Below are 16,593 nucleotides of genomic sequence, written 5' to 3'. Positions count from 1 at the left end.
ACGTGGTGCATCAGAGACGATTCTTCCCCCTGTAACTCAAGGATCCCCCTAACCCTTTGTAGTGGGCTGAATGGTGGCCCCCCAAAAGGTATGTTCACATACTAATCCCCAGAATCTGTGAATATTAGTTTACATGGCAAAAGAGTGAATATTATCTTACATGACGAAAGATGTGATTAAGGATCTTGAGAGGAGGTACTTATCCTGGATTATCTGGAAGGGCCCTAAATATAATTACATGCATCTTCATAAGACAGGCAGAGGGAATTTTGAGAGAGAAGAAAAGGCAATGTGACCACAGAGGAAGAGACTGATGTGGGCCACAAGCTAAAAAATGCTTAGAACCACCAGAAGTTGGAAGAGGCAAGGAATAGATTCTTCCCTAGAGCCTTCAAAAGGAGCACAGTCCTGCCGACACCTTGATTTTGAACTTCTGGCCTCCAGAACTGTGAGAGAATAAATTTCTGTTGTCTTAAGTCATCAAGGTTTTGGTAATTTTTAACAACAGCCATAGGAAACTAGTACACCCTTCTTAATTCTTTTCCATAGTACTTTTCATTTTCTTTCATTCAACATGTTTATTGAATACCAACTATATGCCTATTACTGATCTAGGTAAGCACTTAGTATGCTTCAGTAAACAATAAGAAGATCCCTGCCCTCATTAAACTTATCTCACAAATAAGTATATTATATGTTAAAAATTGGTAACTACTATGGAAAAAATAGAGCAAGGAAAAAGGGGTCAGGATTGTTGGGAAGGTTGTAGGTTGTAATTTATATAGGTTGGTCAGGACAGGCCTCACCTAAAAGGTGGCATTTAGACCTGAAGGACATGAGGAAGTTAGCTGAAAGGATTTATCTAGAAGAACACTCCAGGCAGAGGAAGTAGCCAGTGTAAAGGCCCTAAAAAAGGAGTGTGTCTGGTCTGTTCTAAGAACAACATGAAGACCAGTTAAGACAGGGGAGAGTGACCTGTGATGAGGTCAGAAAGGTAAGGGGGTTGCGGGCGGGGAGCAGATCTTGTACCGCCTCTTAGGTTATTGTAAAGACTCTGGCTTTTTGGGCTTCCCTGGTGGCGCAGTGGTTAAGAATCCGCCTGCCAATGCAGGGGACATGGGTTCCAGCCCTGGCCCGGGAAGATCCCACATGCCGCAGAGCAACTAATAAGCCCGTACGCCACAACTACTGAGCCTGCGCTCTAGAGCCCGTGAGCCACAACTACTGAGCCCGTGTGCCACAACTACTGAAGCCTGCATGCCTACAGCCCGCGCTCCACAACAAGAGAAGCCACTGCAATGAGAAGCCCACACACTGCAACACAGAGCAGCCCCTGCTCGCCGCAACTAGAGAAAGCTCGCGCTCAGCAACAAAGACCCAATGCAGCCAAAAATAAATAAAATAAATTAAAAAAAAAAAAAAGATTCTGGTTTTTCATGTGAGCAAAATGGGCCGTCGTGGAAAGGTTCCAGAAGAGTCTCTGTCTCTGACTGTAAGCTCATAAAGAAGGGATTTGGGTCTATTTTGTTCACAATGTGCCCTGTGCTCAGCACTTAGTACGACCCTCAGGAAGTATTTGCTGGAAGAATGACAGGGGACTACTTTACAACCCTTCCTTTCTCACCAGTTTGCATCTGACCCATCTGGTGTATTCCTCCATGTGGGGACTACTCTGTAGAGGACACATTCCATTTCAGCTGAAGCATCATACTGAATACTCTCTTTGGACAGCTACAAGATAATGATTAAATGTCAAGTGGTTATTTGATTTCTTTCCTCATTCTGGACCGCAAGCTGTTCCCGCTGGAAACAAGGGGGAGGAAAGCACAGTAACAAAGCTACAGCAAGCAAACGTGGTCTGTGGGAGTCGCAGCAGAGCGGGGAACAGGGACAGCGGGGACAGAAGTTAGACATGCCATGATGGCAGTGGGGCAATGAGCGGCCAAGGCGACCACAAGAGCTACTACCGCTAGCTGCACCTCTGCCCAGTGCCACGCCCTGCAACAAAGGGGAGATTTAAACGCTTTCCCCCAGATCAGCCTGGGCACGTAAGGACACCACCACAAAGAGGTTTTGCTGCACTCCCAAATGAAAAAACTACCAAAAGGGCTACCCAAAGAGGCTGTGACCCACCTAGATAGCACCTGTTAAAACTAAGATCCTCCTCAAGGTAAGAAATTTAAAAAAAGAGAAAGCCACCTGTATACACCTCAGAGCAAGTAGCCTTTTATTATTCTAGCTTTTTTTTTTTTTTTTTTCCCTAATAGTAATACAAAATAGCAGCTAACATTTAGGGGGCACTCTTCTTTAGATGTAATGTTAAGTTTAATCTTCACAATAACTCAGCATAGTAAGGACTTATCTCCATTTCAAAGATGAACGTTAAAGGGTGTGCCCAAGGTCACACAGTGAAAGCAGCAGCAGAGTTTGAATGACAGCATATGCCATGGAGTCAGGGCCCCAACACAGTTCAAGTCCTACCCAAAGGGAGGCTCCTCTAATTGCCACGATCAAATCCTAACATAACCCTCAGCCCAGAGCAAAGACGATTTGATGTCATCCCTCACAGACCATCAATGAACCGCACATGAATGGATTCAAGTTTTAGAAGATCAGTTCAAGTAACCATGGCTTGGGAAATCAGTGCTAGTTTATATTAACAACAAAAAATTTTAAGGCTAATAATTTAGAGTTAGTAAATCAAATGGGATTTTTTCCTCCATAAACCTCTGTACTTTCGGAGATACATTAAAATGAACATGAACCCCAACCACTGGCTCACGTTGTCTTCTTTTCCAAATGACTTGTTAACACATATGAACCAAAAGCTCATTGGGCCCTCAAAATATTTCCCCCAAAGACCATTGCAGATTAACCATAAAAATGATAATGTGAACAACAAACTTTCCAGATTACCTACTGGGCTTCTACACAGTTCTAACATCCTACTCAGCTTGACACTTTCCTGAGTCGTTTCTTTACCAACCGTTAGCACACTTGTATCAAGTATCTCTGCTCTGAGTCTAGCTGGGTTGCATTTCTAAACCAATATATCTACCCTAGTCCTAACCTATCCCCTCCGTGCTTTCAAAATTATCATCTTCCCTTGCAACAGGACTGCACTCTGCATTACTCACATTATTCCTGATGTTCACTTAGTGGACAATCTTCTTTTATAAGCAATGGAAAGTTCAGAATAACATTCACGTGATTTTTTTGTCCCCACTATATTTTAGTGAAGTGGTATTTATCCTTATTATGTGCAAAGCATGCTCAAAATTGAACAAAATGATTCTGAAAGGCTTGGTCAAAGCAGCTGAAATAGCACAAATAATTCCGCTTGTGCAAAGTAAAATACTGCTGTAAACTGGCATTATGAGTCATTAATTGCTCTGGCCTAGCCTTTAGTGGTTTGGGAAACTATGCCCTGGTTACAGGGATAGTCTCTGGGGAGTTTACCAAACTTCTGTAAAAAATTCTTAACCTCAACTGACTTAGTTTTAATTCTCACCCCCCAAAGATGCTTTGGGAAGACATGAAGTAGGAGAATATAAATTTAGAATAGAGTTTATTCATCTTTCTTAGCTAAGCACTCTAATGACTTATTTTCAATTTCATCCTCATCAATAAAGTTTTATAATAATATCAAACAAAAAATTTCCAATTTTAATAAACTTTAAGCTGTCACTGCTCCAAAACATGCAATCATTTCTTTAAAAAAATTCTACAAATATAGGAAATGCCTTAACTTGACTCCAGACATTTTCACAATGACATCTCATTTCTTGATCCTGTACTAATTATCATTTTATAAAATCTGTTTAACAGCAGATGCAGAAAACCTTCCTATAAAATTAATTACAATATATACATTAATAATGTCCTAATAGGGGCACATCAAACTGCCAATTTGGGACTTAGTAAATTCTACCTGGAATTCTGGTATTTTATCGTTTCTTTGCCTTAAATGAGTAAATGATATGAAAAAATTTTAAACCCAAGAAATAATATACACAAATTTACACACCATTCCAAACCACCAGATGTAATCAAATCAATGAAGACAAACACGAAGATGTGGAGAGGCTATCACTGACAGACAAAAATGAGAGAGAGAACTCTCTGAGGGCAAATTATTCAGGGAAGGGAGGGGTCTACGATTTTAAGATTAGGCTTACTAAAACTATAAGGTACCACTTAAAACATCGTTAAGGGACCAAAGAATAATAGAGCATGGAGAGAGCTGCAGGCTGGAAAAGGAAAGAAGGAAGGAAGGGAGGGGGGGAAGAGAGACAGAAAAAGAGAGAGAGAAAGAAAAGAGAAGCATTAGATAGATGACTGATTGACAGATAAGCAAACAAATAAATAAAACACATGGCTCACTGTAAAAGCACCAGGCTATAACAATAAAGAAAAATATTGAGACAGTTAGACTGAGAGTTCCTCCCAGGCGTCCCGACTTCTCTTTGCAGGTGAGTAGAGGGGATGAGTGCACCTTTCAACATGTATCTACCATTTGTCTTTATGAAACAGACACTGGACTTGATATTGGAAACATGCACATTTCGTCTTCAAAAAATGGGTCCCTTGAAGGCACAGACATCTAACAAGTATAATTCCAAAATGCACATGCAATGGTGCGGTAGGAACACACAGAGCACAGGACACAAACCCCAGAGCTCCCCAGGCCATTCCGGCACTGACGGTCCCCTCACGCGCCAAGATGGGCAGGTATTCCCAGGCACCAGTGCAGAGACTGGCACCGCACCATCAGGAGCAGGCAGAGCTGCAGGATGTGTCCCACGAGCTCGTGGTACAGCCTAAACTAGAAACGCACACCTGGCACCTCACCCTCTCTGAGTGTGAGAGGCTCGGAGAAGATGGTACCCGCAGCCTCCAGAATCACTAACCGTCTCCCTCTAACAGTCATCTTCCTTCCACACACACAAAGCCCACTGTGTTTCTCAGTAAGAAAAGAAAAATAGAGCTTGGCTTGGGTGGAGATCAAATCTGAACTCAGAGTTCCTTCCTCATTTCCTTATTGGCAAAATATGTGTAAACAAGCTCTTTAGAATATGACCACCTGAGAGTGTCTCTGAGCTCCATCACGGCAGCATTCCCCCAAAGCGAGCATCTCCTCGACAAAGGAGAAGGGAAAAGATTGCTAACCACAAAAAACTTACATTCTAACTTTCTATTAAAATAAGTAACATAAATGCACACTTAAATGATTCTCTCTTAGAAACAGGCTACTTGTTTTCCATTTAAAATACAAATGACACATACACCTCATTGGTTAAGTACCAGTCTAACATACAAGACCAGTGAGTAGAAGAATTTAACTGCTCAGAGCAGTTGTAGATAATCCAATACTCTGGGTTACAAATATTGGGGTCTTCCAAGGTAAGTAAATATATCACAGAAACTAAACTCTTAAGATACTATGTATTTTTACATTGGTCTAAACACTCATCAGATTAAAATGATTTAACTTCAAAATATAAGACGACCAGATGTAGAGATCTGGTTAATCATATATGCTAAGTTCCTGATATAGCAATACTTGACCGGTTTTTGAAGTCAGACAACAGTAGTCCCCTCAACACTGAAACCAATTTAATTTGCTTTGGGTGACTCAGAAGGCATCTCAGATTTCCTAAATACGTCTTGGTCATTATTTAAGAAGATCAGTGATCCGTGGCCATGCTCAAGTGTCCTTAGCAGCACACCCCAGTCAATAGACTGCCTGGTAAATCACCTTTTATTCTAATACTGAGCTGCCTGGATTCTACTGACAACTGTGTATTTGAAGTACTTCTCTTTGACATTTTCAGTAAATCTCAGTTATTATTTGAATCTTGGTTTGTTTTGCCCCTTCAGGCCACTGTAAAACATTGGAAGTACAATTAAAGAAAAAGCAAGGAAGAGGAACTCCCTGCATAAAGCAGTGCTGGATACTTTACATCTCAGTTCCCTCATCTGCAAAATGGAGATGATAATATCTCCTCAAAGGTTATTTCCTTTTGTGGTAAAGCCCGACCTCACACAATGTTATGGGCACCGACCTCACAGGGATACTATAAAGCATCTAGAATAGCGCTTGGCACACAGAAAAAAGTTACCAAAATGTTAGTTATCACTATTTGTTGTCACTACTGCATCAATTCAGTCGGCTAAATGATTTTATTGTTAACAAAATATATCTATTAACAATTTGGGGGGAAAAACAAAGAGTCTTTTTATTTTTGTGTTGACCTCATGAATGAATAACTAACTCCCTTTGGACATAATGTCTAAAGCAAGGAAAACAACGGTCACATACTCTGTGCTCATCAGATAGTACCTGCAGGTATATCAAGAAACTGCAGAGCACCCAAAGGAAAAAGCTAGAGAAGGGATCTGGAAACCAAGTGATGACGAAATTGTTGGAATTACCAGAGATGTTTCTCCTAAAAGTAGATTGCTAAGAGGTGGGGGAGGGCACAGAAATCATAGAAACTTCAATAGTTAGAGGTTATCAAATAGGAGAGTGAGTACGATTACCTTTTGTTAAACCAGAGGGCAAAACTAGGGTCAGTGAGTCAAAGGTATAGGGATAAAGACTTCAGCTCACTTCGAAGGAAGAGCTGTCTTGTCAGACACTATAGGTATCTGAAAGGCTGTAGACCTTTTCCAGGAGGGAGGTAAGTCTGGGAGTCCACAAGGTCCTTCTCAAATCTTAAATTCTAATTCTCTCAACTAAGAGCCACTTGATGATGACTAGACTTTAAGGTTAACGAACACTTTTAAAGAAAATGCCAAGTAATTGTTAAGGCAACTGTTCCAGAAAACTACAAGTAATATTACCTTTTTGGCGACTACTTTACAAGGGCCCTTCCCAATCTTAAAATAACATGCTGTAACTTTAAAACACAGCTGTAGGGACTTCCCTGGTGGCACAGTGGTTAGGAGTCCACCCGCCAATGCAGGGAACATGGGTTCGAGCTCTGGTCCGGGAGGATCCCATATGCCGTGCAGCAGCTGAGCCCGTGTGCCACAACTACTGAGCCTGCACTCTACAGCCCCCGAGCCACAACTTCTGAGCCCATGCGCCACAACTACTGAGGCCCGCGTGCCTAGAGCCCGTGCTCCGCAACAAGAGAAGCCACTGCAATGAGAAACCCGCACACCACAACGAACAGTAGTCCCGGATCGCCACAACTAAAAATAGCCCGTGCATAGCAACGAAGACCCAGTGCACCCAAAAGTCAATAAATAAATAAGTTTATTAAAACAAAACAAAAAACAAACAAAAAAACACAGCTGTATGTTCCTCCCTTAAAACCTAAAATGTATTTTACTAAAGATAACAACATACAGATAAAATACACATGAGGAACACATTTCTTCCATTTGCTGAAGTCCTGACGCTAGAAGTGGAGCCTAGAAGAATGCCTAGCACAGAGAAACGGTGGAATAAATATTCTCTCATTCCCCCTTCACTACTTTCTGTCCCCCCCAACAACAGAGCTGTTGACAGAACAGGGGAGGGAGGGTGGGAAGACAGAAGAAGGGAAGATGGAGACACATGGGATGAGTTTAACATGTAAAGTACACAAGTCAGCACCGTTTCACAAAGCATGCTGCTTCTGTCAGGATACAGTAAGCAAACTAGGTATCTTTTTCATTTGTATAAAAGTGGATTGAAAAGCTCTGAAGAAAATAAATTTAAATAATTTTAAATGGAAATGACTTAGAATGAAGGAGAAACCCCTTCTTTAGGGATATATTCACTAGGATTTCAGAACCAATAGTTACTATAGAAAAAAAAAGAAGGGATTAGCAATGTGGAAATAAGATGAAGCATAATTATAATTGCAAAGAGACCATTTTAATATTTCCACTAAATCACAGTATTATGTATTAGAAAAACAAAATTTAATGTAATCCAAAATACTTTATCTTTAGTTTAAATTCAAAGTAGAATTTCTAAATTCCCTAATTTCATAAACTATTTATATCTATAATAAGGAAAGATTCCACAATATGAATTTTTGTGTAACTATACTGGAAAGTTAATTATGATGTTTGGTGAAATAGTCAAATTTTCCCAAGAAAATAAAATGGAATGAGCAGGATACTATCCAGATGGGCAGTCCTTTTTTCTTTTTTAAGATTTTTTTTTTTTAATGGCTGTGTTGGGTCTTCACTGCTGTGCGCGGGCTTTCTCTAGTTGCAGCGAGTGGGACCTACTCTTCGTTGCAGTGCACAGGCTTCTCATTGTGGTGGCTTCTCTTGTTGTGGAGCATGGGCTCTAGGCACACAGGCTTCAGTAGTTGCGGCGCATGGGCTCAGTAGTTGTGGCTCGCAAGCTCTAGAGCACAGGCTCAGTAGTTATGGCGCACGGGCTTAGTCGCTCCGTGGCATGTGGGGTCTTCCCGGACCAGGGCTCGAACCCGTGTCCCCTGCACTGGCAGGCGGATTCTTAACCACTGCGCCACCAGGGAAGTCCTGGGCAGTACTTTCTAACTTTAGCTTCCATTTTTTCCTTTTTCACGTTGCTCAGACATCTGTGATATGACTACACATTTACATTTTACACAGTTGTACTTCTGTAGATATTTTATCTCTCCTTGAAATGCTCTTTCCCCTTGTCTTTGTTGTGAACTCCTATTCATCCTTCAAACTCAGCTTGCTCATTACCTCCTTGAAGCTTCCTGTACCTAAATATTTCATACACTGAATTTCCAAACTTTTCTCATATCTTCACTACAGAATTGGTACAAGAGCAATTTTCTAGGGATTGGGGTGACATTTTATAAACTAAAATCCATGTCACTCAGACCCTCAATTCTACTTCAGATTCTGCCATAGACTTGCTAGATTGTCATGGTCAAATGGCCCTTGATTCTTTATCTAAAGAATGGGTATAAAATGTGAAGGGAGGGTTTCCAAAAAAAGCCCCTTTAAGCCCTGGACTCCTTAGCAGAACAGGATTGAGAGTACAGCTTCTTACCCTTATAACCCCAAGGTAACCAGCAACAGCAAAATCCCTAAAAGACAAGTGACTAACCATGCTGACAAAAAGCAGAACACTCCCTAAATTACACTTCAAATTAAGAGACAAAATATGTGTAAATATGTGCAAAAGATGACTAAGTGATCTTAAAGGGTTCCTTGCAACTACATCAAATGACACAAATTTATATGCTGGAAACAATCCTATTCCACCAGATTGATTTGACTCTGTGATTAGTGAAGTATTCTTTGAGTAAAATCTGGACAATAAAACACTCTTTTTAAGCACATGAAAGCAAAAGTTCAACTGTGATTCACCATATATCTTATTCTTATTTAAAGGGTGATGTTTACTCATCATTTCACGTGATCGTTAATTCAGCATGAGATGTTGCCCTGACTTGCCTACACTATGCGTATTAAGGGTGAACCAAAATATCACGGCAACCAAAACTTTAACGTGGTGACTTTTTTTCATTTAAAAAAAAAAAAAAAGATGGCCTAGAATTAAAATACTATGATTAATACTAAAAGAAAGATAGCCAGAGAGATAAGCACTGTGAAAGCCACCGTCGCTGGCAGCTGCCAGCCTGTTAACCACTGATCAACAAGGAAAGAGATATGTGGACAAACTAAGTGGCCTTATGAGGCGTCAACTTATACCACTGGGCCATACAACATATACATATAACACAACTGGCCACAAGCTAAGAATTGGGGAAGCTGAGTAATAGGTATGTGCATATTATCTCTACTTCTAAATATTTGACATTTTCCATAATGAAAAGTTAAAAACACATTAATGCATACTTTAATTAATTAACTAATAATAAATAAATGCTTTTCACTTGGAATAAAAACAACAAAAACAAACAAATAACCCCACATTCATGCACAACACCAAATCAGTGATCTAAATCCCCTTTTAAGCTTCCTTGAAATCAAGAAACAGACTTTAATGTGGGACAATACAGTGTCCCAGAAGTGACTAAGGCTTTAAATTAAAAATAAGTACGACTTAGGCTATAGATTCACATGAGACTAACTTTGAAGAGAATCCACAGGATCAATCAACATGTCTAAAACCAATGTACTCCAAAAAGTGGGCCACAAAGAGGGACAGCCGGGGCAGCATTTCTGTAAAGTCACTCGTACACCTGACTGGAGCACTTCTGCAATTCCTGTTCTTCCCTCAACTACTACCCTCGCCCTCGCATCACTGCCCCACCAACCACTTTGAAGACACGCTGGACAGGTACCCATGTTGAGCTAGCAGAGTCCGTTCTACACAGCATACAACAGGATGTTTGCTGAATTTTTAAAGCGTGCCGTGCATTAATATTTCAGGGATGACTTTAAAATCAACATTGTAATCCTCCCAAAGGAGCCATTTCTTCCACAGTAACTACCACTAACACCCGCCCCAAATTAAAAACTCTAAAGGGACAGCCTCGGGTGTTATTTTGGCAAGCAAAAACTAAGGGCTAAGATTAAGTTTAAAAAATAATAAGTATATAAGAGCCTGTCTTGGTAGAACACGGCTAATTAATAACCTTTTATATATGTTCACAAAGTCAACTAAAAAAATTAGAACAAAGAATAACATTTTTCTTGTAGCTAAGATCCAGAAGCATAAACTGAAAATAAAGAATTTTTATTTTAAATTAATTATCTAATTCATTTTAATTCAAAAATCATTGGAATTTGCTTCTTTTTGTCTTCCCACCCTGGGGTGAGGATAGTCATTAAGAATCAGAAACTCAGATATTTCTTTCTGTTGTTGGTTTGTCTTTCTTTCAGACAATTATTAAAATGAATCCTCATTTAAACATCAGGATATGGACAATCCATTCTGTCAATGTTTTGTTCCTCAATAAGAAGAAAAGAAAAAGAAACTGTTTCCATAGTAACCCTGAGTGTGACTAAACTGTATACCTTCCTAAGACCTACATATAAGGAAGAACAGACAATGGAAAGGGGAAGCTAGAAGCAGAAGTGGCTTGTCCGTCAGCCGGTGCCACTCCACGCTTCCCATACACACATATCCCAAAGGGACCGAGTTCTAATCCTCTTTCCAGCAGCCCCAATCTACCCTCCCAGGATGTGGGGTTAAAGGAAAAGACACTATCATAGGATTTTCCTCAACATACAAAGTTTAAAGAGTGTGGCCATATTTTATATGGGTTTCATACCCAAATAGGGAGTTCTCTCACTTATTCCTCCTATAATACCTAACCTCTTTAATCAGACCATTACAGCTCATTTCCCCTTTAATTCACTAAGTATAACAACTTCTAAAAATTTTTGAAATGTGTATCTGGTTTTAAGGGTTGAAGAAAAGGAAGACACTGTATCTAAAATCTGCATTTATTAAAATATTTGCCCTCTATCCCCTAACCCTGACTTTTCAGGAAGAAATCTTCTTTCTCCCCAATGTCTGCCATGCTTAATTACTTTACCCCAAAAGGCTGCTGTCCTGGTTAAGAGCAGCAGAAGGTTCCTTGTTCAGATAAACTAAGCATATGTGTGTCTTATGCTTAAAATAAACATAAAAACAGGTAATATTTTTTAAAAAATATATTGTCCAGCCAGTCAGTGATGATGGCAGGAATGACGGTCATAAAATTATTTATGTATTTATTTAGTCAGTCATACATACACACACACACTTACTATGTGCCAGTGTAAGTCCATGACATGCATATTTCATATAAGCACTAAGAGGTAAGTGCTATTATTATTTCCTTTATCAAATGAAAAGGCCTAATATTTAGAAACTTAGATACAGTCACACGGCCAGTAAATGTTAGAACCCAGGTCTCCTTAGCTGAGACTCAAACTCTTTACTCCTACACCATTTGGCCTCCCCAGACATTCAGAGCAGTTCTAAAGGGAGGGGAGGTTAAGGTTCTGATTCAAGTTCGTCCTAGTTAATATCAGTTAACTACCAGTTGAGTACTTGTTAATACTAGTAATCTAAGGTAATTAACTCGAAGTCCCCCCTCCCTCCTGGAAGTGTGAAATGTAAGCTGCAGTCTTGTGTATGTACATGTGTGTAGCTACATTACATTTCAGCACGTACCTATCCGATGGTTCCTAACAGCCATACAATAATGAGGGTAAAGGGAAACTCACACCAACATTCCTGTTCCTCATCCTGCCACCATCATGTGCTCCTGTGTCACAATTCTCCCCCCCAACCCCCTCCTACTGAGAGGTCTGATGTCTGAACCAGTTCAAGGTTTGGATAATCGGAGTGAGAGACTCATTACAGAGACACCACCCTATTAGACCATAGAAATGGCATATTAACCAACCAGCAACAGGGAAGAGTACTAACCAAGCTAACACTTGACACTTACGATCACCTGCCACAAGTTAGAAATCAACATTTTTCACACCTTATTTAAGAGATATTTAATAATCTTCCTCTTGCACTCCACCTCTCTGCTGTCTCCCTAGGAACAGAAGCTCTTTGAAGTGAAGAACTGTATTTTGCTAGAGTTTTAAAGGCACAAATATGGAGTCTAATTCGTGCTATGGTTTCTGACTGAGACTACAATCTACACAGCAATTCAAAGAACCTAGAAGTCATTCTTTATGTTTCCCTTTTCCTCATGCTCTTTATGTAATTTATCAGTAAACCTGTCACTTGATCCCCAAAACACATCTGTTCACTTCTCTCCATTTCCACCTTCACCTCTTGCCTAGAATACACCACAAGAGCCTCTTGACGGTCAGGCCCCCCTGCTTCTATTCTTGCCCTCCACAATCCATTCTCTACACAACAGCCAATGTGATGTGAGATCATGGAATCTTCTGGAAGAAAACTCTTTAATGGCTTGCCATTATGCCAATGACAAAATCCAGACTTTTCATCCTCTTCTATAACAGAAGACCCTTGTCTTCTCTGACCTTCACCATCCCTCCTTCCAGTCTTAGGGCTCTCTCACTCCCTTCTCCCACTACCTGCAAAGCTACCCCCACCAGATCTTTAAATAATCAGATATTTCGTTCATTGAAGTATCAGTTTAAATGTCCCCTCCTCAGAGTTATTCCTCTCCCATCATTCTCTGTCATATCACTTTGTATTATAGCATGATGATTAACTGATATTTTCTTTCTTCTCTGTTCACTTATTTATCATTTGTCTCTCCAGTATAAGCCCTACCCAGAGAGGGAAACTGGACTTGTTCTTTGCTGTATCCTAGTGCATAAAATACATACCTGACATACAGAAGGTGTTTAATAAATTCTTGCTGGCTTTAGAACAGTGATTTATCAATTGTGTGGATGTTTAATATACAAGACCATTAAATTCAATACCTATTAATCTTTCTGTTATTATTGTTTCAATCAAAGCAATCTGTCATTGGTAAGCTTGATAATTTACATAAACTTTTATTTACATCCTTATCCATGTCTGTTTAAGAATTTATACCTCTGACTTGTTCGAAAAAGAATGTAAAGCAGCTATTACACTGCATTTGGTATAAAAGGTCAAAACATCTCCATATAGGACATTCTACAAAATACCTGACCACTACGTCCCCAAAACTGTCAAGGTCATGAAAAACAAAGAAAGACTGAAAAACTGTCAGAGATCAGGGGAGACAAAGGAGAAATGACAACCAAGTGCACTGTGGTGCCCTGGATTAGATCTTGGAACAGAAAAATAACATTAATGGAAAAACTAGTGAAATCCAAATAATTTCAGAGTAATGTACTAATGTTGGTTTCTTAGTTTTGACAAATGTATCACGGTAATATTAGATGTCTGGGAAACCAAGTGAGGAGTATACAGAAACTCTCTATACTGTCCTTGCAGCTTTTCTGTAAATAGAAGATTACTCCTAAAAAAAAAGTTTACTTAAAAAATCAACATCTCCATATAGACAGAAATTTAAACTGCAGTTTGACCATAGTTTGGCATTTTATTCTGAATAGAGTATGGGCCATTGACTTATTGCTTTGAACCCATACAACCACTTAATGTTAAAAGCACGATATTATATAATATTTTTCTCCTCACATTTGCAACAACAAGAGTAATTTTAAAACAACTAGACAGATATACTAGTTGCCTCTAATATCACATTAATTCTACATGCAAGTCTGAAGGAGAAGTGTCATCTTTCCCTTTTTCTCTAGTAGGGGTGCTGTCCTGTACGTTTAGAACCTCCATTTGCCTACTAGGTTGGGAGAATATTCAAAGTCCTATCAACCTAAACTCTGTCCATTGCTTCTTCCTAAAAGGAGGAACTAATGTTCCTAAGTATATTGTATCATCAGAGAACACAGTTTTCTCCCCCTGATAATTCAAATGAGCCCAGTATGTCAAAAAGACTTTCTAGACATTATTCTCTAATTTTCTCTTAACTGCTCTACAAAGTTATTCCTTATTCATTCACTTGACAAATAATTACATCACGAAGCAGTCTGAATCACACTGAACTTGAATAACAAATTGGATTATAAATTCAAAAATATGAAAGCAAATTCCACTGTAATGTTTCTGAACCCTAGGGAGGTTTCATCATTTCATAAACACACCCAAAACCAAGGCACAAAGTACTGCCATCTAACCCACTGTACATAATTCTACAAATGTGATATAAAAACGTTCTCACACACAGCACCTGAAATACCAGCATTTCTTTATCTTATTTATCAGTTTATTGTGGGTTCTAGTACACATACACACACACACAAACATACACACACATAGAGGTATTTTGTTTCACGGGTCATGGTAATCTTATTTAAACAGAGGACTATAAAATGGTAAAAATAATTAAGACGAAAAAAGAAATCAAACCATTCAAAAGGCAGAAATTGAAAAGGTGAAAGGGAGATGGTACAAGATTAGACTGCTTATAAGAAAAAATGGTCAGAGGAAAAGGGGAAATTTGTAACAATTCTCTGGGTATTTTGTGGTTTTGTAGTTGTCCTACGCTGGGCCAGTCCCTTAAATATTCTCAACCTCATGTTCCTTCACTACAACATTAAGATAATAATGACAGTCTACCCACTGAATTCTTTTTTAAGTATAAACAAAATGGGCAAATAAAACACAATTTTTAAAAAGCTACTTTTCACCAAAATGAGCTTTTAAAAAGACTGAAAATTGCTAACTACTGGCAATATCTGAAAGAAAAAAAAAATGAGTGTATAACTATATTTTGTAAAGCAGAAGCAACTCTTTAGCCAGCCAGAAGCTGAACAAAATTCTTGGTTAAATGCTTACCTTGGAGACTTGTCGAAGCCACCTTAAATATTCTGTGAACGTATCAAAACAAATGTAGTAAGTCTGGCTTTGGGGTCCCGAGGAGCTAAATGCTAAACAGTGCTGGTGTTTTTTCACTTCTTCTACCTATAAAAACAAAGAGTGACAAAAACATGTCAGAAAGCAGGATATTTACCGAGCTCATTAACTGTCCCTTAGACCAGTGAGCCTGCACAGCTTTGCATCTATCTCTTTATGTGTGCCTCTTACTACTTAAAGCATGTAAGCTCCTAAGTCTGACCAACCAATCTGAATTACAAGGAAACCAAAAAGGGGACTATTACCTTCAAGAGATTTCCCCACAATAGTGAAATTCTCTTCTTCCTGTTTAAAATTGTAACAGACTCCCTTTTTTATCCTTCTATACCCTCACAATAGGGTGCTGAGGTTCTTACTTCCTCTTAAAGAGGACTTTTACTGAAGATTTTACTTAAGAATTTTTACTGCAGGTGAATTTTTACTTAGGGGACTTTTGTATTACTCTGAATTACAACCTTTTATTAAAAGAGGTCTTCAAGCATGTTAAATAAGTTTTTTTCTTCTGGCTTATTGTGAAATTGAGATTAACCTGAAATAAAACCCTACCATAAGAAATTTCAAGTCCCAATAATGCAGCGATATTGTCAAATCAAATTTCCACTCCCAGTAAATTCTTCATAAGGAGAAAAAGTCCAAACGATAAAGTAACATGATATTACACAAACTCTTACGTTTTACTTACAGAATGAATGTTTCCTATATTTCATTTACAAAACTGACCACAAACCAAGTCACAGTGAAAGTGTAAAAAACTTCAGAAAGATCACACAGACTACATTCTGGGACCAAAATAAAATCAAGTTAAAAATCAATAATAAATCAATTAAAAATCTACATTTAGAAAGTTAATACACTTCTAAACAACTCACAGGTTAAAAAAAAGAATTTGTAATCAAAACATAGAAATTCTTAGCACTAAACCATTAAAAATACTATGTACTGAAATTTATGGAATGTAACAAAAGCAGGTACACAGAGGGAAATTTATAATTTTAAATACTCATATTAGAAAAGAAGGCAGAAAATTAATTTAATTGGCATGTATCTCAAGAACCTAGGGAAAAAATAGCAAAAACAAAAACGAAGTGAACTCAAAGCAGAATGAAGGTGATAATAAAAAGCAGAAGTTAATGAAATGAAAACCGGGACTTCCCTGGTGGCGCAGTGGTTAAGAATCTGCCTGCCAATGCAGGGGACACGGGTTCGAGCCCTGGTCTGGGAAGATCCCACATGGCACGGAGCAACTAAGCCCGTGCACCACGACTACTGAG

The 16,593-nt window shown here is 38.9% G+C and overlaps 1 protein-coding gene across 1 annotated transcript in view; it reads right to left on the bottom strand.

The window, feature by feature from the left end:
• The window catches only part of PHLPP1 (PH domain and leucine rich repeat protein phosphatase 1), a 214,717-nt gene that overhangs the window by 83,716 nt on the left and 114,408 nt on the right, over positions 1–16,593 (bottom strand). Inside the window, exon 3 of the mRNA XM_068563442.1 lies at positions 15,245–15,370. Coding sequence (XP_068419543.1) covers positions 15,245–15,370 — 126 coding nt within the window. The remainder of the gene's footprint in view (positions 1–15,244; positions 15,371–16,593) is intronic.

The sequence above is a fragment of the Eschrichtius robustus genome, chromosome 14 (assembly GCF_028021215.1).
Source record: "Eschrichtius robustus isolate mEscRob2 chromosome 14, mEscRob2.pri, whole genome shotgun sequence".
Classification (NCBI taxonomy): Eukaryota; Metazoa; Chordata; class Mammalia; order Artiodactyla; family Eschrichtiidae; genus Eschrichtius; species Eschrichtius robustus.
This window is presented reverse-complemented; position numbering and strand designations above follow the sequence as displayed.